Consider the following 21,606-nt stretch of genomic DNA (forward strand, 5'->3'; position numbering starts at 1 on the left):
GTTGGAGTAACTGTGATTTTTGAATTTCAAACTGGTGAGGTACAATCCCAACCTCCAGTTACACTTGGCTAAAGACAGATTTTCTCAGAATATCATAACGAGCTGATAAATGTTTTATTTGGTAGGGTGAGATGTAGATCAGAAGTAAGGGGCTCTTAATATTACATGATTACATGAGATTGCTGTGTTTAACTGTTGCCCTTAATCTTTGCCCTTGGTCTGTTAAATTGTCTTTTTTTGTTATCTTTTATTTGATAAAAACATTTAAAGATCAGAACTGAATATACCCAATAATAATATGTGTACAACACTGTTAAATGCATGTCACCTGCAGTCACACACTCAATACAGCTGTCGGAGGATTTCAGAATAATACTTCATGAATCTAAATAAAGGGATGCTTGGACATTGTTAATAAAGTTTTGCATGAATATCAGTAAAACTTCTTTCGTTCAAAAGCTATGAATCATTGGGTGTTTCCCCTTGACACAGTCATTAATGTTGCAAGGAAAGGAAAACCACAAGTTGACAAGCTGAGATGCTGCTTTGACCAAGAGTCGGGAATTAGAACTGGAAATGGCAGAGATGAAGATGTTAAGATTTCCTTTGGGGGTGAGAAGCACGGATGGGATAAAGAATAAGCACATCAGGAACAGCTGGAGTTAGATGTCTAGATGTCTTGGAGAAAAAGTAAGAATTTGGGCTCGAAGTGGTTCAGACACGTAAAGAAAAGGGATAACAGATGCATCAGCTGAAGATGGGGAAACGATGGAAACAGATGATGGTGTTGATCTTTAAGGGAATAGCTGAAAGAAGTATGAGCTTTAAGGGGTTAGATGATGCAAGTTTGCTGGATATTTTACTGGATTAAAAAAGCTCATGATACAGTAAAATGTTTTTAAAAAACGAAGTAGGCCTTATGTCACTCTGTTTTAACTTGATGCTTTTTGAATTAATGTACTTGTTCATCTGTACAGTGCAGTTCTGGTGAGGCAGTGAAAGGTTGTGTGAGACGGTGACTATTTAGACTTTTCAGCCTCATCAATCTACATGACTCTATTGCTTCTAGAGCGTCATGTGCTCTGATCACCTTTTCGTGGGAAAATTATTTGCATGAGTGCCGTGACAGGGAAAACACCACAAAACTCGAGAGTTAATGTCGTAATATTTTCTTGCAATTGCCTGATAAGACTGAAGGAGACAAGCTTTAGTACAAGCAGATAAAAGGCATTTAGGCATTCCTGATTTTCCTTATTTATTAATTTTAAATTAAACAACTGTGGATTTATCTGGAAGCTCACGCTGTTGACCTTGTTATAGTTGGCATGAACATTGTTGTTAGTCAATAATGGTCTCCTGTTGGGTGGCGGAGATACTGACACGTCTTATCTGTGTTTCCAGATTCTAGGAGACTTGCATGGTGCAGAGTCTGTCAGGTTTCATTTTGTTTGCTGCTCAACAGGTTCCCCTTTTGTCCTGAATGTTTTATAAACCCCTCAGAGAAACGTTGTCTGCTGCAAAGCTCAGAGGTCACACTGTTGTAGTCATTTCGATGTGCAGTCAACAAAAAAGTCCTCCCCAGCCCAATGTGTTTGTTTTTTCTTTTTTTTTTTTCTTTTTTTTTTTCAAAATTGGAAAAATAAATAAATAAAATCGATGCACAGTGTGTGTAAAGCAGTGATAAAGCTGGAGAATGATACCATTTTTGTCTTGTCTGCTCCTCCTCTGCTGCAATGTCCATATTGCCCTTTGCGTTTTAATCACAGCTTCCCCGTTGCTGGGGTCTTCAGGGAAGCTGTTCAGATTGCAAAATTAACAAAAGTAGCAACTTCACATTCAAAGGGACTTTTTTTTAAATTCTTTTCACATTTGAGGAAGCTCTGTTTCTTGATTGAGGTGCTGACATTTTCACTTTCAAGAGCTCATATTCTCCCTGAAGTTGAAATTACTTTTTTCTTCAGGGTTGTGAGTGTGACCAGCACTCAATGCAGATTCATTTGTCATTCATAGCTCACATTTATATGTAGGGCTGGGGATCGATTCAAATATCAAGAATCGATTCGATTCATATGTATCAAAATTTCTGTGGAAAAATAAAACTCCACGTATTAGTTTAAAGACATTGCAAAAATCCAAAGAATATGGAGGTTTAGAATTACCTAATTTTCAGTATTACTTCATAGCCAGTAAGTTACAGTATATTGTAAAATGGTCAAAAGATCATCCTTTAGATAGTCAATGGCTGGACTCAGAGCAAGTGTTTTGTAATGAACTAGAAATCTCAGAGTTACCATTTATTAGTCAAAGTATCAAACGTCATCAATGTTTCAAAAGCATTAATATTAGCACAACTTTATCAGCTTGGTGGGAATTTCTTAAAATAGCTAAAATTTCACTTTTTCCATGTGACCGTACACCCATATGGAACAACCCAGACATCGTGAAAAATGATAAAAAGATGGTTAACTTCGTTCAATGGAGAGATCAAGGAATACGGTACTTACAGCACGTAATTGTAGGAGGACAGTTTGTACCTTTCAATACACTTATTGTTCAATACGGAGTTAGCAGGAATAAATTTTTAGAGTATCAACAACTTAAGGCAATAATAAATAAAACATACAAAATTAGCCAATTAGATTTACAACTTCCCGCTAAGATAATAGATTTATTGAATCTAAGCACTTTAAAGTTGTTATCAAAACTCTACAGGTTAGTGTCTAAACTGGACGATTCAGTCTCTCTCCCGATCTCTAAGTGGGAGGCGGATCTCTCTCTTAATACCGACCAGTTTTCTTGGTCACAAATATGCTTAAATACGTTTACTATGACTAAAAACCCAAACCTACAACTTATACAGTACAAAGTTCTTCATAGAATACATTATACTGGACAAAGGATGTTCCAGATGGGCTTTGTCACCTCTAATATCTGTTCACAGTGCACAGAGAACACCCCAGATAATTATATGCATGCTTTATGGTTCTGTACACCGGTACAGAGGTTCTGGAAGGAGATTTGTGAGGATTTATCCACATGGATCAACCACAGAATCCCAGTATGCCCCACGGTATGTATATTAGGTCACCTGGGAGACACTCAAATAGATCCTAATTGGACACACCGGGTTCTCACTGCCTTATGTATCGCAAAGAAAACCATTTTAGTAAATTGGAAACAAAAATCCAGTTTATGTATCAACCATTTTAGGAATCTTTTATCAGATCATATTAGTAGTGAGATAATGTCTGCCTCCACTGAACAACATTCGGCTGAATTGCACTCTCTGTGGTCCCCGTTTATTGGCTTCGTTACCTAGTGGGGGCGGGGGGGGTGGTGATCTCGTAGCCCTTGGGGTTGGGGGTCGGCTTGGGGGGTCTGGGGCGCGGGCCTCTGGTGGCCCCTGGGGGGCGGTGGGGGGGGCCGCGGGGCCCTGTCCCTAGCCGGTGGGGGCCTTGGGGGCCTGTGGGGGGGGTTACCTCATGGCGGTGGGGGGGGGGGTGGCTGGGGAGGGCTCGGGCGGGGGGCTGTGGCTGGGGCGTCTCCGGGCCTCCCGGGGGGGGCGGGGCCGTGGACGTGGGGGTCCCACCCGGAGGGCCCGGCCCTGCCTGGGTGGGGGGTGGCTGTCTGCGCTGGGGGGGCATTGCTGCCTTGGTCCTCCGTCGCTGGGCGGGGGCCAAGTGCCCCTGCGGATGTGGGGACTCCGGGACCCTTGGGGTGTCCGCCGGGGTGGCCTCGGGGGGGGGTGGGGCCGGGTCCGGGGAGCGGGCTTCCCCTGACCGGGGGGTGCACGGGCGGGCGCGACGGCGGGGTGGCACCATTCCCAGGTATCTATGTCTTATGTTGTCAGTATGAATGGGAGGATGTTGGACCGTTTCCTCCTCCGTCTGGGGGCTCCGGCGGCGCCGGGGGCGCCCTTGGAGGTGCGGTGGGGCCCTTGCCCGGCTCGGGGGGCCGGCCCCCGTCTACTGGACGGCCGGTGGGGGGACGCGGGTGTCTTATCAGGGCCGGCTTTGCTGGTCCTGCTTCCTGGCTTCGGCCTCCGCTCCCCCTCTTGCCCCCCCTACACGATTCATACGCACATAGGCGAAAGGCGGGGGGTCCGGGTCGTGGGGGGCACTGTCCCGCGGGGCCTGGCACTCCCCGCCTCACGGTTTTAACAGCAAAATAGACACTGCACATTCAACACTTAATAAATACATTTGACAAGGACACGTAGTTCGGGAGGGGGGGGGGGTCTGTGTCAATCGATACTTGGCCCTCCCTCCTCCCTGTTTTTATGGCATTAATCACATGCACTCAACACAAGGGGCGGGAGGGGGTCCCACATCACCCGCGTTCCCTCACCGGCCTGGGCCTGGGACGGGTGGGTCGGGTTACCCGGGCCTGGCGGGGCCCGCCGTGCAGCCTGGGGTGCCTTCTGGCGGTGCTGGATCCCCCCGGGGAGGGGGAAACGGTGCGTGATTGTATGTCTGTGTCGGTGAGAATGCGGTATGGAAGGGTCCTGCCATGGAGGATTTGAGCCTCCATTGGCAGGACATCGAAAACTTAATAATTTATCAATATTATATTATACAAAGATGGTTATTATTATTATTATTATTAGTATTATTATTAGTATTATTATTAGTATTATTATTATTATTATGTATAGTATATTATATTATTATTAGTATAGGTATCGGATAGGTGAATGGATGAATGAATGGGATGCCTGGGTCTGGGGCCCTCCGTTGTCGGGCCTGCGCGGGTGTCGCCTTGTTGGGGGGTTCCCTCTCTCCGGGCCCGTCTCCGGTCCCCCCCGCTGCCTCTACGGCGGGGCGCCCCTCTGGTCTTGGAGGGCCACTTTCGTGGGGGACGGGTGCGCCTGCCCGCGTCGGCGGCCGGGGCGGCTCTGTCTCTCCGGGCGGGCTGGCCCCCTGCCGGGTGGGGGTCGTTGGCCTGAAGGGTGAGGGCCTCCTGGCCGCGTGTCCGGCCCGGACCGGGTGGCCGGGGATTGCCTGGGTCGCGGTCCGCCGCCGCGGGATCCCTGGCTGCTTCTTTCCGCGCCGTGGGGGCCCCGCCCGCGGGCCCCCTCGGCCGCCGCCGGGTGGGGGGGGGGGCCTCGCAGGCGGTGGGTTGCCTCCCTCCTACTTCTCCCCTCTGTGGGGTTGCCGGTGGCCTGGGTTCCGGGCTCTTCCTTGTCGGCCTCTGGTCTCACGGGTGGCGGGGTTGCTCCCCCCCCTCCCCCACTATAGATACACTTCAGGTGGAGCTTTGTTTGGTTTATTACACACACACACACACATACACACACACACACACACACACACACACACACACACACACACACACACACACACACACACACACACACACACACAGTAATTTAGTCACACGCATACACACACACACACACACACACACACACACACACACACACACACACATGCATGATCATATACATACACACACACACACATAGACATACACACTGGCTTGTTCACCTGCATGCTGGCTCTCTAGTTTTTGGGTTTAGGTAGCGGTAGCGATAGCTTAGCTCAGACTGCGATCAGATCTCAAGATTTAGGTCGATTGCTGTTCGTGTTTTGGATGGCTCCGTGCCGGTTTCGTGCTTTGTTTGTGGTTTTTTTGTTGCAGATTTCCAGTGCTTGACGTGTGTCTCCGTGTGTTCCTGCTTCCTGGATTGGCAGTGGATGTCGTCACCACCCCCCCCCACCCCCTCCCCCCCCCCAAAAAAAAAAAAAAAAAAACACTGGGTTTGTATGTGTATATTTATGTATGTGTACGCATATGTGTGCGTATATATATGTATATATTACATATAGTAATAATGCACATATATACACTTTTGGTTTCTATCGTCATGGTATCAATCAATAATATGTGTGCAGAGTTAGAGGTAGAAGGAAAAAAAAAAAAAAAAAAAAAAAAAAAAGAATCGATTCGATTCCGATTTTTAAGATTCAGAATCGATTATCAGGCTTTGATTCGATCCGATTCGATCCGATATTGATTTGGGTCACTATTAATAAAACAGTTTTTTCATCTGTTGCATGAATTATATGACTGTGTAGTTCTGCAACATATTAATACTAGTATTATATTGAGATTCAACAGCAAGTATTGGCAGCTAATGATGCTGTAAGGACCAATCAGCTCCCAGAATGCTGATAGAACTGCTTTCAGAAACATCGTGTGGGTCAGAATTATCAAACAGATCCAGGGCAGCAAACAGAGGACGAAATAAATTGCTTTTATTTTTTCCCCATTTATGAGAATTTGGTTTTTAACATTTAGGCAAATGTAAACCCAAGACAGTATATAAAGCAAAGAAATATAGACAATTTATGCAATTATAACTGAAAACTTTAATGTTTTCATACCTTTAAACATATTTAAAGGCAAAAACATGGCACCAGTTAATATGAGAATCGATTTAAAATCGGAGAATCGATCTTTTCAACACAGGCCTATTTATATGCAGATCCAAATCCGTCTAAACTTGAAATACAGGAGCACATCATGGAGAACGTACCTGTTGCGGTGGTTGGTTGAGGATTAAATCTGGGTAGCAGCTCTGTAAACTCCTGCTGAACCCCTCACATGAGCTAAGACCCCTCCAAGTCTTCCAGGGAAACAACTGCGGCTTCAGATGGATGCAGACGTAGCGCTCTCATTCATTCAGCAGTGCATTTTATATGAGACCCCACATGTGCTCCAGTGCTTATGGATGTCCCTGATGTTCATCAGTTGCCTTGTGACCTTTAGCTGACTGCTTTTCATTAGCTCTGACTCTGTAGAAACTCTGTTATCCAGTCTTCTTTGAAAATCTAATGTTTCTTTTATGCGTTTTCATTACAAATGTTTTAAGAATGAGAACTAATTAATAAAATATAGCGCCAATAATGTTTAAGGAGGAAGATGTCTGTGGTCGAACATAAATAACTGAGTAAAGCATTTTCTGGTTTTTATTTTTTAGTAAAACCTTTTGAACATAAGAAAACGTCATGAGTGAGTCACTTTTACTTTTCAGAGCTGTTGAAGTCTGTGGCATTAGATTCAACAAGGTGCTGGAAACCTTCCTCGGGGTTGTTGGTCCATTTTATGCAACATCACACAGTTGCTGCAGATCTAGTCAGCCACACATCTATGATGTGTTGGCCTGAGATCTGGGGTCCGTTTCACCAAAGCAGGTTAATTAGAAACTGAGGATCTTGAACCTGAACTCAGGGAAGTTTTCCGTTTCACAAAGTGAGGTTACTTAACCCAGAGCAAGAGGTTAAATTGAGTCGGTTTCAGAAAGCGAGGTAACTCGTACTCTGAGTCTGTTACTGTGGTAACTGAAATGGTCAAATCAGCAGCAACTTATGACACCTTGATGAGTATCAGGTCTTTTTTTTTTGGGTCACAGTCAGCCTATATAGTCCTAGCCTTGTAATCTGTTCATACTTCACGCAAAATACCTTGGATTATTCATTTAATTGGTTATTTACTTATAATTATCCGTTGTTTTTTTTTTAAGTTTTATTAGTGATTATGTGAAGTAGCCACAAACTCATCAATTAAAGTAATTCGAGTTGCTATCATTAATTGTTTAAAATGATCAATATCCTGCCCAAACTTGTGGTAGTAAAGACATTTCCCTTTTGCATTAATCAGTGTGACCGGATGTATTGACCGCACTATTTCCCAGTTTGAATGATTTTATCTTTTGGCATTTCCATTCCTCCGAAATGTGTTGTTTTGTTTGTATTTTTTAAATAGTGAGTACAACAAATGTTACATTTTTGCTCCAGCGACTGAATATTGAGCGCAATATAGATCTACATTCATTTGTATTCATGTGAAACAGTCATTATATATTTTACTTTGCATTCACTCGCTCTGTAGTTTTCTCCGTCAACGCTCTTTCCTTTGCCACAGCCACCGTGTTGCACTTCTGTCTGAATATATGCTTATATATTTATTATATAAATGCACTAACGATCCATTCTAGCAAACCAAAATAGGAAGGTAACTCTGCGTTACCATGGTAAATAACAGTATCTGAGCTCCATTGGTGATGGCTTTTTATGGTGACTGTAAGTCAGAGTTGACAGAACCAACTCTGAACACCTTTCCTGAAACCTAAGGCCCCGTTTACACGGAGCAAAAACTGAGGCGTTGTCATGCGTTTTGGCCGTTCGTTTACACGAAAACGGAGCTCAAAGCCCCCAAAAACGATCATTTCTGAAAACTCCGGCCAAAGTGGAGATTTTCAAAAACTCTGTTTTCACGTTTGCGTCTAAACAGAGGAAAACGGAGGAAAACGGAGATTTAAGCTTCAGAACGTCACATTATGCACCAGAAACTCACCAGCGTCATGTGTGCGACCTGTGTTTACAATTAGTTTGGCCACCGTCAATATTTTCTTGTATTTTACCTGTTTTATATTCTGTCTTGGAAGTAAAGCCTGAATTATGGTCCCGCGTTAGATCGACGCAGAGCATACGGCGTAGGGTACGCGGCGATGTGCGCCGTACGGTGTGCGTCGCCGCGTACCCTACGCCGTAGGCTCTGCGTTGGTGTAATGCGGAACCATAAATCAGCCTTAACTGGAAGTTACACGTATCATTTGTTGATGTTTTTTCCAGGATTCTGATTGGCTGGCATGACGTTAACAGCATTTTCATGCGGGTCCGTGTAAACGAGGATTTTTTTGAAAACGTAGAGGGGAAAATATCCGTTTTTGTAAATACCCGGCTACGTGTAAACTCAAGAGTTTCTTAAAGTAAAAAGAAAACCCAACAAACTCTTGAGTTAAGTTTGTTTGGACCTCCTTTGTGAAACCGGCGCCGGATTACTCTGGAGGTTAATTGAGTACAGTGACCTCATTGTCGTGGCTTTATTCATTGTGTTGTCATATTTTGCTGGAAGTGGCCAATAGACTGTTTATGCTGTGATCCAAAAGGGATGAACGTGACCAACAATAGGTTGTGACACTCGAATGTGCCAAGAAAATATCCCCCACAGCATTACCACTGATAAAAGCCAAGATGGATCAAGACTTTCTTGTTATTTACACCATATTCTGACCCTGGCCTCAGAATCTCTCAGCAGAAATTGAGACTCATCGGAGAAGGAAACATTTTTAGGATCTTTTATTGCACAATTTTGATGAATCTGAGTATTGTAGTCTCAGTTTCTTGCTTTTAGCTGACATGAGTAATAGCCAGTATGACCTTCTGCTATTGTAGTCCATCTTCTTCATGATTCAATGAAATTCAATAATACTTTATTAATCTCCAAGGGGATTTGACTCTGAGTCCTTTTTATAGTTTATGGAAGGACCTCCGGTAGTGTCTGTGTTGTAGCAAATCTGAAGAAGCGTCTGAATGAAGACACAGAACCAAAACCATAATGGACAACACTGATCGTCAACAATCAGCGCTACAGGCTCCAGAACAGCCAGGCTGCTTTATCAGTTCAAGCTTTTTAAAGCCACTGACTCTGATCCTACTACCCCAGCAGATGATTACAGATGGAGGACAAGACGTTCAGAAATGGTCTTCTGGCTATTTGAAATGAGAAAAAACAGCCGTAACTCAATGTAATCATTCACCTCTAACTTCCAGCATCAACATGCCATTTTCACCCAGAGAACCAACACTGACGGGACATTTTCCCTTTTTCAGACCATTCAGCGTAAACCTTTTAGAGATGGCTGTGGGTCAGTGTACTTCGCGGCCATCCGTTTTTTGTTTTGAAATGACAAAATAAAAATAGAGATATAATCCGTTTCCAATCTTTTGTTTTGATAATAAAAAACGGAAAACGGATCGTTATCCATTATCCGATTTCATTGATGTGTTTGAAAAACTCTTTTCTCTATTTCCTATTCATTTCCAATGGGGGGGGGAGTTTAGAGTTCAGTACATGTTATTGATTGGACGCTGCTTTTTTTTGACGCTGCAGCTGAACGGACTGTCCCAACATCACTGCAGTTTCATGACGGAGTGAAGACAGATTACAGATTAAACTCATGTTTCACTCCCAGGTTGGTCCGTGTATCTTTTGGTCATTGGATTTTTCCGTCATGAGTGGGAATCAAAAAACAAAAAACGATTGGTTTATTTGATTTTCCTTTTAAAACAAAAAACAAATTGAATTACACTGCATTTTTTCTTTTTCTGTGTTAATATGATTTAACAAAGATTCAAAATACGCTTTTATTTTCGTTTTCTATTTCATATAAGAAAAATGAAATCATTAGTCAACAGGAACGAAAAAACGAACCAAAAACAACCGTTTATTCATATTCAGTGTTTGGCGGTGTGCTTGGGAGAACTGGGGACCCTGGAGGTCCAGGAGAGCCAATTGTCCCCGTAGCGCGAGGTGTCCCCGGCGAGCTGCAGTGTTTGGCGGGCTGTCTGTGAGTGTCCTGGGGGTCCCTGGAGGTCCTGGAGAGCACAAGTCCCCGTACCGGGAGCTGTCCCCGGTCCTGGCCGGGTTCAGTGCAGTGTTTGGCGGGTGTGCTTGTGAGAACTGGGGTCCCTGGAGCTCCAGGAGGCAAAGGGAAAGCCCAAGTAGCCTACCCCCCTTACCGGGACGTGGTCCCGGTCTTGGCCGGGAGCAGTGAAGCGTTTGGCGGGCTGGGTGTGAGTGTCTGGGGTCTCTGGGTGCCTGGGTCCTGGTCCCGGGACTCATGGGTCCCTGGGTCCTGGTCCCGGGACTCATGGGTCCCTGGGTCGGGTCCCGGGACTCCTGGGTCCCTGGGTCGGGTCCCAGGACTCCTGGGTGCCTGGGTCCTGGCCACTTTCGCCAGTTGAGCTACAGTTGTCATAGCAACAGTAAACACCAGGTCAAAGCAGCAACGGGACTCGGGTCTCGGCAGCCCCGTGCGGGGAGACCTCGGGAGCGGCCGGAACCTCGCCTCGCCTCGACGCACCGTTTTCTGGGCGGGCGGGAGGGTCCGCTCGGGCTGGGGGTGACCATCATATCAGGGCCCCGGTTCAGCCGTCTGCGGGTCCGCGCGAGCTGGGGGTGACCATCATATCAGGGCCCCGGTTCAGCTGTATGCGGCGTGGTAGGGTTTGAGAAACACTGTTTTTCCCGGAGGACTAACACCACCGCCAGAGCGGCAGCCGACGTCGGAGGTTGGCCTGCCCGGCGGCGGCGGGGCTCCGTGGGGGGACACCTGGGGCGGACGGGTCGACTCGGTCTCGCTACCGAGAGGGAGGCGCTACGACCCCCCGGTGGTCGGGGGGAGCAGCGCCGCAGAGGCGGGCCCGAAGGACGGAGGAACCGCCCGACCGCGAGCCGGCCGTGAAGCCGGGAGCGGCGGGGGCCCTCCGATGTCAGGCCGCGGTTGCCAATCGGTCTGGAGGTGGTACGGAGGCGGGGGGGGGGGGTTGCAGCGGGACACCCGGGGCCGAGGGGGAGCCCGGGGAGCGGACACAGGCGGCTGGAGGAAGCCTGGAAGCATCACCGAAAAACCGGCGTTTCTGTCTTAAAAGCCAAAGTGTCTGAAAATCGGGCGAAAGTGGCCAGGACCCAGGGACCGATGAATCCCGGGACCAGGACCCAGGGACCCATGAGTCCCGGGACCCGACCCAGGGACTAATGAGTCCCGGGACCAGGACCCAGGCACCAAGAGACCCCAGACACCCAGCCCGCCAAACGCTTCACTGCTCCCGGCCAAGACCGGGACCACGTCCCGGTACGGGGGGTAGGCTACTTGGGCTTTCCCTTTGCCTCCTGGACCTCCAGGGACCCCAGTTCTCACAACCACACCGGCCAAACACTGCACTGCACGGGGACAGCTCCCGGTACGGGGACTTGTGCTGTCCAGGACCTCCAGGGACCCCAGGACACTCACAGACAGCCCGCCAAACACTGCAGCTCGCCGGGGACACCTCGCGCTACGGGGACAATTGGCTCTCCTGGACCTCCAGGGACCCCAGTTCTCCCAAGCACACCCGCCAAACACTGAATATGGATAAACGGTTGTTTTTGGTTCGTTTTGTTGTTCCTGTTCACTAGTGATTTCATTTTTCTTATATGAAATAGAAAACGAAAATAAAAGCGTATTTTGAATCTTTGTTAAATCATATTAACACAGAAAAAGAAAAAATGCAGTGTAATTCAATATTTGTTTTTTGTTTTAAAAGGAAAATCAAATAAACCAATCGTTTTTTGTTTTTTGATTCCCACTCATGACGGAAAAATCCAATGACCAAAAGATACACGGACCCAGGTTTCATATTTGATTTATTTTCTGTTTTAGCCCAAAAAATCTAAAACTGTTAATTTTCAATCTGATCAACAAAAGAACCAGAAACAACTTTCTTCATTTATTACTGCGCATGTGCAATCCCCCCATTTGTCCAATTCTTGTTTTCAGTATCCTTGGAAACTAATAAGAAATAGAGAAAAGAGTTTTCCACTCGGGTCCGTGTATCTTTTGGTCATTGGATTTTTCCATCATGAGTGGGAATCAAAAAACAAAAAACAATTGGTTTATTTGATTTTCCTTTTAAAACAAAAAACAAATATTGAATTACACTGCATTTTTTCTTTTTCTGTGTTAATATAATTTAACAAAGATTCAAAATAGGCCTACGCTTTTATTTTCGTTTTCTATTTCATATAAGAAAAATGAAGTCAACAGGAACGAAAAAACGAACCAAAAACAACCGTTTATTCATATTCGTGCACCGGAAGCTGGCATTTACAACCGAGTGAACTTAGTTCTGGATATTTGACAGGCATTCCTGTGACAATTCTCTCCAGGGGAAGTTTGATTTTAATATTTTATTGGTCGGGTTTACGTGACTCGGAAATGGCTCTGTATGCGGCAGTTCGGGTAACCATGGTTACCATGGCGGCGCTGGAACAACAGATCGAGGATTATTTTTTAAAGATTGATTAAGGACTTGTTCCACAGCGGTTTGACGCACAAACACATTTCCTGCACGTTGCAGCAGATGTGTCTCCTGCAATGCTCAGAAATGATCGTCAGAAGATTCTGTGCTCGGCATGATCTGAGGAGAAAAAGACGCAGAGCTGGAGAGCGCTTTGATTCATCATGGCCGAATGACCGGCTATCTGTCTTCACTGGGGGTACATGCTGGAGAAGGTCGGGTTGGAAGAATTAATTTAGTCCCACGCGTGAGGTATCCACGTGATTACCATTATATGTATAAATTGCACTGCAGCACAAACTTTACCTGACGCCGGAATTCATGGTATGGCTGATGGAGCTCTCTCAGGGTTCTTCCAACCCGACCTTCTCCAGCATGCACCCCCAGTGAACACAGATAGCCGGTATTGCGGCTTTCCTGTACTTTTAGAGCCGCTTGAGAGTTTATTGTTAGGTCCTGTATATTTGCATGACGCGCTGCTGACAGAGAAGCACGCTGAGTCCGACAGAAGTTTTATGGCGTTTAATGACAAAAATCAGCCACAACGGCCTTCCGACATGCTTAATGGGTTTTAAACGTGTACACTGCAAACGTGATCGGGGTGATCAGTGATCAGTACAAAGCGGTCAACAAAAATTAGGCCACAGCTCCCTAACAGCCTGTCCTAACTGCACGCGAGCGTCCGACTGTCGCGCCGCACTGCGTGGCATCGGACCCGCTCTGAACCCGTTATCGGCCCCACGTTCTACCGCGTTCTTTTGATTGACAGCGGAGACTCGCCTTTTATTCACCCGCCCGTGCGCTCCTGAGAGAAACTCCTAAAATAACTCCTAAAAGAGTAAAGGGACAAGTAAAAGATGGGTGATTACTTGTAATCTCCCTACGTTTGTACTTTCTAAACAGAAAACAAGCTTATTATTCGGTGGAATAAGTGGGGAAAAAACCGAACAATTAATAACGGCGTGTGGTGACGCAATCAAACAGCGAACAGCTGGAGTGACCAGCGTGTTCGTGGTGTTAAATGCAGCAAAAACATGTCAGCATGTCAGATCATTACTGGGATGTGGGGGAAAAGCAGAGGACATGAGAAATCCGGCAGGATCCGGGACAAATTAAGCCCTAATAAGATTAAGATAAGATTCTTATTATATCTTATTATTTTATCAGAATCTTCCAGCCTGGCGATCTCCAGCAGCTGCCACTTTATTGAGGTTCTTGTATTGAAATGACTGTTTCCTACAGCATTTTCAACTTTTTTTTCAACTTTCAACCGGCTTTCAACGCGACCGACGGGAAGAAAATAGAAGCAGGGTCTGCGACAAAAGTCCAGCTCAAAACGACGCTGCGTCGCTCGCAACCAGTGTAGACAGTGCAATAAAAAATAAAGCAATGGAACTGTTTTTGACGCTGACTCTCGCTCGCGTCGCATGCAGTGTGTATATTTGCAATATACTGTGGACATCTGAATAAAAACCTCATAAATAGATTGAATCAAAACGCTCTCCAGCTCTGCGTCTTTTTCTCCTCAGATCATGCCGAGCACAGAATCTTCTGACGCTCATTTCTGAGCATTGCAGGAGACACATCTGCTGCAACGTGCAGGAAATGTGTTTGTGCGTCAAATCGCTGTGGAACAAGTCCTTAATCAATCTTTAAAAAATAATCCTCGATCTGTTGTTCCAGCGCCGCCATGGTAACCATGGTTACCCGAACTGCCGCATACAGAGCCATTTCCGAGTCACGTAAACCCGACCAATAAAATATTAAAATCAAACTTCCCCTGGAGAGAATTGTCACAGGAATGCCTGTCAAATATCCAGAACTAAGTTCACTCGGTTGTAAATGCCAGCTTCCGGTGCACGAATATGAATAAACTGTTGTTTTTGGTTCGTTTTTTCCTTCCTGTTGACTAGTAATTTCATTTTTCTTATATGAAATAGAAAACGAAAATAAAAGCGTATTTTGAATATTTGTTAAATTATATTAACACAGAAAAAGAAAAAATGCAGTGTAATTCAATATTTGTTTTTTTTGTTTTAAAAGGAAAGCCAAATAAACCAATCGTTTTTTGTTTTTTGATTCCACTCATGATGGAAAAATCCAATGACCAAAAGATACACGGACCCACTCGCTGTTTTAATTCCCAATTTCGATTTTCAAACACATCAATGAAAACGGATAACGGATAATGGATAATGATCCGTTTTCCGTTTTTTATTATCAAAACAAAAGATGGGAAACTGATTATTTTGGATTATATCTCTATTTTTATTTTGTCATTTCAAAACAAAAAATGCATGGCCGCGAAGTACACGGACCGCGGTGCCTAAAGAAACCCTCCTAGATCTGTAGTTTCTAAAATACTCAGAGCAGCCGGTCTGGCACCAACAACCATGCCACCTTCAAGCCATTAAAATCCCCTTTCTTCATCCGCCTGGTGCTCCGTCTGAACCTCTTGACCATGTCTGCATGCCTAAATGCATTGAGCTGTTGCCATGTGACTGGCTGAGACATTAGTCTTAACATGCAGTTGGAAAGGCAGATCTAATAAGATGGCAGTGCTGTACTTGTCTCATACTTCAACACCAAACCAGATTAAAAAACATGATAACAGGTAACAGGTTGTAATATTTGGATCTGGTTGTGTTAATCTTCCAAAAACTCAAACTACTGAATGAGAGATTTATCTTTGAACGACACAATCCAACAGGGTAGTAATCAAATCAGATGATTATTTTAAACTTGAACTGGACTTGAGCAGCACTGACGTGGTAATAGGAGAAACTGGTCTAACAGGAAAAGTCTTATGCAATAGCGATGGCGCTCACTAGAAACCAACAGCCTGAGTAATGAGAAACGTAAGCTTAAAACTAGGAAATTGTTTCTAAAGCTGTTGTTGAAGTGAACTCCTTCAACTCCTGCTTTGAATGTCCTTTTACTCTGGCAGGTATTTGCAATATAATTTAGTTTAACTATTGTGTGAGTCCCAGAGGTGTCAAAAGTATTCACATTCATTACTCAGGTAGAAGTATAGATACTAGAGTTTAAAAATACTCCTGTAGAAGTTGAAGTATCAACTCAAGTTTTTTACTCAAGTAAAAGTGTAAAAGTACTGGTTTCAAAACTACTTAAAGTATAAAAGTAAAAGTAATGTAAGGGAGAAAAAGCCATTAAGGACAAAAGCCATTAAAAATGAATGCATCTTAGTATAATGCAAATATATAAAAGAACCATATATGTGTACTATTGAGCATTAACATGTGTTTCAGAGAGCAGGAGATATGATGACTAGTTGCCTATAAGTATTGTAATGGTGCAAAAAGTCAAACTTCAGAGGCATGTTATCATTTATCCTAACCTTTATTGGAATGTACATCCAAGTTTAGTTGCAGGAATCTGAGGTCAACAACCTTTTTAAAGGCCGAAATGAAATAGAGTAACGAGGCTGTTTTTAAAAAGTAAGGAGTAAAAAGTACAGATAATTGCGTGAAAATGTAAGGAGTAAAAGTAAAAAGTCGTCTGAAAAATAATTACTCCAGTGAAATATAGATAACCAAAATTTCTACTTAAGTAAGGTAACGAAGTATTTGTACTTCGTTACTTGACACCTCTGGTGAGTCCATTTATTTTAGCTTTACTCGCATTACTCTCTTGGAAGCGTTTGGTCCTACTGTAGGGAAGGCAGCGTTTGGCGCGTCGCTGCTCAGCTGGCCCAGTTCTGGCCCTCTGCCTGACCCACTGAGTCTCTCTTTGTGCTCCCAGGCCACATGCAAACAGCTTTCATCACCAGGGTACACCACTTGTTTGAAATCAGCAGAGCACTCCAGCAGGCTGCACAGCCAACTCGTGACGGCAGACAGCCGATGGCAACCGGGCTGTTCTGTGTCAAACTTGACTTTAAAATGGTTTGAAACCCCACCTGGTGGACAAAGAACACGTTGTCCTTGCTGAAACCACATAAAGCAGTGAGGTGGATTGTGGGACTACTCCCTAGACACTTTTTCTCCTGGGTGAAACATCCCGTCCGAGCAGCTCAGTCGGACTTTGAAGTAGCTCTCCTCTGGAGTGTCTTGGCTGAACTCTTAAGACTTTCCAACAGCCTACATTGTTACAGCAGCAACTATTTTATCCACTAATGAAGGCTGTGACTAGTGGACCAGCGCAGGCAAGAATGTAGACATGGCGCCCTCTGCTGTATACAATATGTAGTACATGTTTTATTTATTTATTCAGTTTTAAATGTCTGAAGTCATCCTTATGCAGAGGTGTCAAGTAACAAATTACAAATACTTCGTTACCTTACTTAAGTAGAAATTTTGGTTATCTATACTTCACTGGAGTAATTATTTTGCAGACGACTTTTTACTTTTACTCCTTACATTTTCACGCAATTATCTGTACTTTTTACTCCTTACATTTTAAAAACAGCCTCGTTACTCTAGTTCATTTCGGCCTTTAAAAAAAAACTATCCAGTTAAATTGCTCCATCCGGATAGAGTGAATTTGGTTGTGGTTGTTTCAGATGTTCTTGTCCAGTTTTGTTCTTACATCCGTTCCCTCAGATTCCTGCAACTAAACTTGGATGTACATTCCAATAAAGGTTAGGATAAATGATAACATGCCTCTGAAGTTTGACTTTTTTTGCACCATTACAATACTTATAGGCAACTAGTCATCATATCTCCTTCTCTCTTTTGTCCTTAATGGCTTTCCCCCCCTTACATTACTTTTACTTTTATACTTTAAGTAGTTTTGAAACCAGTACTTTTATACTTTTACTTGAGTAAAAAACTTGAGTTGATACTTCAACTTCTACAGGAGTATTTTTAACTTTTTAAACCTCAGGAGTATCTATACTTCTACCTGAGTAATGAATGTGAATACTTTTGACACCTCTGTCCTTATGTACCAGCGTCTGATGTGATGTGTAACTAAAAACTGGGTTGTAATTAGAGATGCACCGATCAGGATTTTGAGGGCCGATCACCGATCTCCAAAAGCAGTTTCTGCCGATCCCGATATTGCTGATCACCGATCACAGCGTGAAATCCATAAATTCGTCAATATTGTTGTCTCATGTACACAACACTGACATTGTTTTATTAGGAATAAAAATAAGGAGATGAGAAAGTATCATGAATTGACTTAAGTGTAGCTTAAGCTTTCTTGTGGTAATAATTATGTGTACAACAAAACATGTGCACCAACACAGACAATCAGCAGATATTTCACTCTCTTAGAGTTGATTAAAGTTAACTATAAACCTTAGTTTTCCTGTGGAAAAAGGAATTAAATCTTAAAATCAAAAATAAATTATGAATTAAGCTTTGCAAAAGCTTTAGCAAGGCAAGTTTATTTATACAGCACAATTCAACACAAAGTAATTCAAAGTGCTTTACATCAACATCAAAAGCGGCAAGACATAATTAAACAGTAAATAACAAATAAAATGAAATAAAATTATGAGAAAAGAAAGTAAAATAATAAAAAGCACAAGTTGTTAAAAATAAGGGCAGTAGAGTCCAGCAGGTATTTAATTTAGGAGTATGCTTGAGTAAACAGTAATGTTTTTAGGCCTGATTTAAAGGAGCTGACAGTTGGAGCAGACTTCAGGTCTACAGGAAGTTTGTTCCACTGGTGAGGAGCAGAATAACTGAACGCTGCCTCACCTTGCTTGGTTCTGGTTCTTGGGACACACAACAAACCAGATCCAGATGAACCTCAGGGGTCTGGGAGCTTCATAGGGAACTAACTAACTAATTCAGTGCTTTGTAGACCAGCAGTAAGATTTTAAACTTTATCCTTTGACTCCCTGGAAGCCGGTGTAGTGATTTCATGACCGGTGTAATATGGTCCAGTTTCCTTCTGTTTGCAAGGACTCTAGCGAAAGTATCCGCCCTGTATCACCCTGTAATATCTGTGCAAATAACAAATGAATAGAGATTAATGGTCATAAATGTTTGTCTTGTTCAGGTGATCACCGAGGTGACGGAGATGCTACACAACGCCAGCTTATTAATAGACGACATTGAGGACAGCTCCAAGCTCCGCCGAGGTTTCCCCGTGGCGCACAGCATCTACGGCATTCCCTCGGTCATCAACTCGGCCAACTACGTCTACTTCCTGGGGTTGGAGAAGGTGCTGACCCTGGATCACCCCGAGGCGGTGCAGGTGTTCACCCGGCAGCTGCTGGAGCTGCACCGCGGCCAGGGCCTGGACATCCACTGGAGAGACACCTACACCTGTCCCACGGAGGAGGAGTACCGGAACATGGTGCTGCAGAAGACCGGTGGCCTCTTCGGCCTGGCCGTCGGCCTCATGCAGCTCTTCTCCGGCTGGAAACAGGACCTGAAACCGCTCCTGGACACACTGGGCCTGTTCTTCCAGATCCGCGACGACTACGCCAACCTGAGCTCGCGAGAGTACAGTGAGAAGAAGAGTTTCTGCGAGGACCTGACGGAGGGCAAGTTCTCCTTCCCAACCATTCACGCCATATGGTCTCACCCGGAGAGCACGCAGGTGCAGAACATCCTGAGGCAGCGCACGGAGAACATGGACATCAAGCGCTACTGCGTGGACTACCTGAAGACGGTGGGTTCGTTCGCCTACACCCGGCAGACCCTGCGGGACCTGGAGGCCGAGTCCTACCGGCTCATCAGGGATCTGGGCGGGAACCCCCAGCTGGAGGGGCTGATCAAACACCTGAGCCAGATGCATCACGAGGCCGAGGCCACGGCAAACGCCAACAGCGAGCCCAACTGTAGCCAAAGCGACTGACCTTCAGCTGCTGTTTGGATTATTACAAACAGCCCTGAGACTTTCACATTCCTGCGCAGGTTAGCACATATCAGCATGTGACTCAAGCTGTTGGGACTGAAATGTTGCCTTTTTCAAGTGGTGCTTATCGTTACACATCGCTTTTTTTCTGCTTTAAAAAAAAAAAAATCTGAATGTGATGGGGTTGTCAAAGAGAAATGTACGGTGGCCGAGACCCGCCATTGCTGAAAATAAAAGTAACGCTGCAAACAGAAACAAACGCTGCTGCAAATAAAAACAAACGCCGCTGCAAATAAAAGAAACGCTGCAAATATAAAGAAACGCCGCTGCAAATAAAAAAAAAACGACGCAAATAAAAAAGCCACAACGGAAGTGAATTAGCGGGGACTTTTTGCCGATGCACCGGTGTTGCACATTAAAAATTACACGTAGCGACGTTGAACACCAACCTTTTCACTTATGCTTATTCCTCGCTCTTCTTATTTCTTCCTTTTCACTTACCTCTTCGTCGTGTTCTTCTCCTCTCACGTAAAAAACACCGGTGCATCAGCAAAAATAGTCCCCGGTAATTCACTTCCGTTGTGGCTTTTTTATTTGCGTCGTTTTTTTTTATTTGCAGCGGCGTTTCTTTATATTTGCAGCGTTTCTTTTATTTGCAGCGTTTATTTTATTTGTAAAGCGTTTATTTTATTTGCAGCGTTTCTTTAATTTTCCGCAATGGCGGGTCTCGGCCACCGTAGAAATGTTACGAGATGGAAACTTTCATACTATTTTCTAAAGATGAACCGAAAGATGATGAACTTGAAGGCCTTCAGTGTGACGTGCATTATAGTGAAATTAAACAATTTTTTCCTCATCTTTTCATTCTTTTTTTTATTAAACAAATCTTTTTCTGTAAAATGCGACTCAAAGGCATGAGATGAATGACTGAGGATCCGGCAATCACCGAGTATCAATACTGTAGAAAAGAGCTCTGCACTCCACTTTAATAAAGTCTCCACATCTGCAATATTTCAGCAGCAAACAAAAATGTTTGTTTGTATACAATGTTGTTATAAAGCCATGTTTGCACTTATTGAATAAAAACTATAACGGCCTGTGGACTCGTCTCCTCTGAATGAAAGTCTCTGGTGTGGCATCTTGGCTGGTTTGATTCTCTCCATGTCCGACTTCAGAGATAACAGCACCATCTACTGAGGATTCAGCTGCAGCTCAAAGGTTTGCATTGCTTCCTAACTTCCTCTTTAGTCGTCAGCTTATCCTACACCAGGGACCACTCACTCTTATTTACCATTTTACCCAATTCACACAGCCCCATCACAACATGCAGCTTTATCATCCATGTGGTGTAATATGGAGCTCTTGATGCAGAAGATCCATATTTATTTTTCAAAGTGATGGGTATATTTGCAGCTGCGTGCTGTAGGTAGATGATATTTAAAGCAGCTTATGCAGGTGGTTACAGAATTAATTGCCATAGGGTTCATTTAGTTTAACCTTGAATGAATAAACATAAGATGCAGGAGGTTTTTTTTTTAGTTTAGTTTATTTTGTTTTGGTCATTTACATTTTAAGATGTTTGCATATACACACTGTATATGTATACACACAGGTATATATATTATATATGTACACATTTCCTTTTTTTTTTTTTGACCAAAAAGGTATAGGCTGAAGCCTCATGGCTTATTTTGCCTATCCTTTTCAACAAAAGGCAGACTTAAGAAACAAAAAGATATTAAGAAGAAGAAAACGAAACGAACGAACAAAACAAAGAAAATGAACAAAGAAGAGAAGAAAACAAATGTGGTCACTCACGATTGAGGACAGCTGCAGGAGGAAAGTTGCATAATTTAGACAGTTTAATATGAAGATAATTTATTAGTGTTCTATATTTATCTATTATTTTAGATTTATAATTTTT

The 21,606-nt window shown here is 44.0% G+C and overlaps 1 protein-coding gene across 2 annotated transcripts in view; it reads left to right on the forward strand.

Annotated features, from left to right (window-relative positions):
* Positions 1–20,780, forward strand: part of ggps1 (geranylgeranyl diphosphate synthase 1) — a 28,270-nt gene extending 7,490 nt beyond the window's left edge. For both annotated transcript variants that reach the window (XM_061744686.1, XM_061744687.1), the window contains exon 4: positions 18,879–20,780. In XM_061744686.1, coding sequence (XP_061600670.1) covers positions 18,879–19,682 — 804 coding nt within the window. In that variant the 3' untranslated portion in view covers positions 19,683–20,780. The remainder of the gene's footprint in view (positions 1–18,878) is intronic.
* The last annotated feature ends 826 nt before the right edge of the window (positions 20,781–21,606 follow it).

This window comes from Cololabis saira, chromosome 17 (assembly GCF_033807715.1).
Source record: "Cololabis saira isolate AMF1-May2022 chromosome 17, fColSai1.1, whole genome shotgun sequence".
Lineage (NCBI taxonomy): Eukaryota > Metazoa > Chordata > Actinopteri > Beloniformes > Belonidae > Cololabis > Cololabis saira.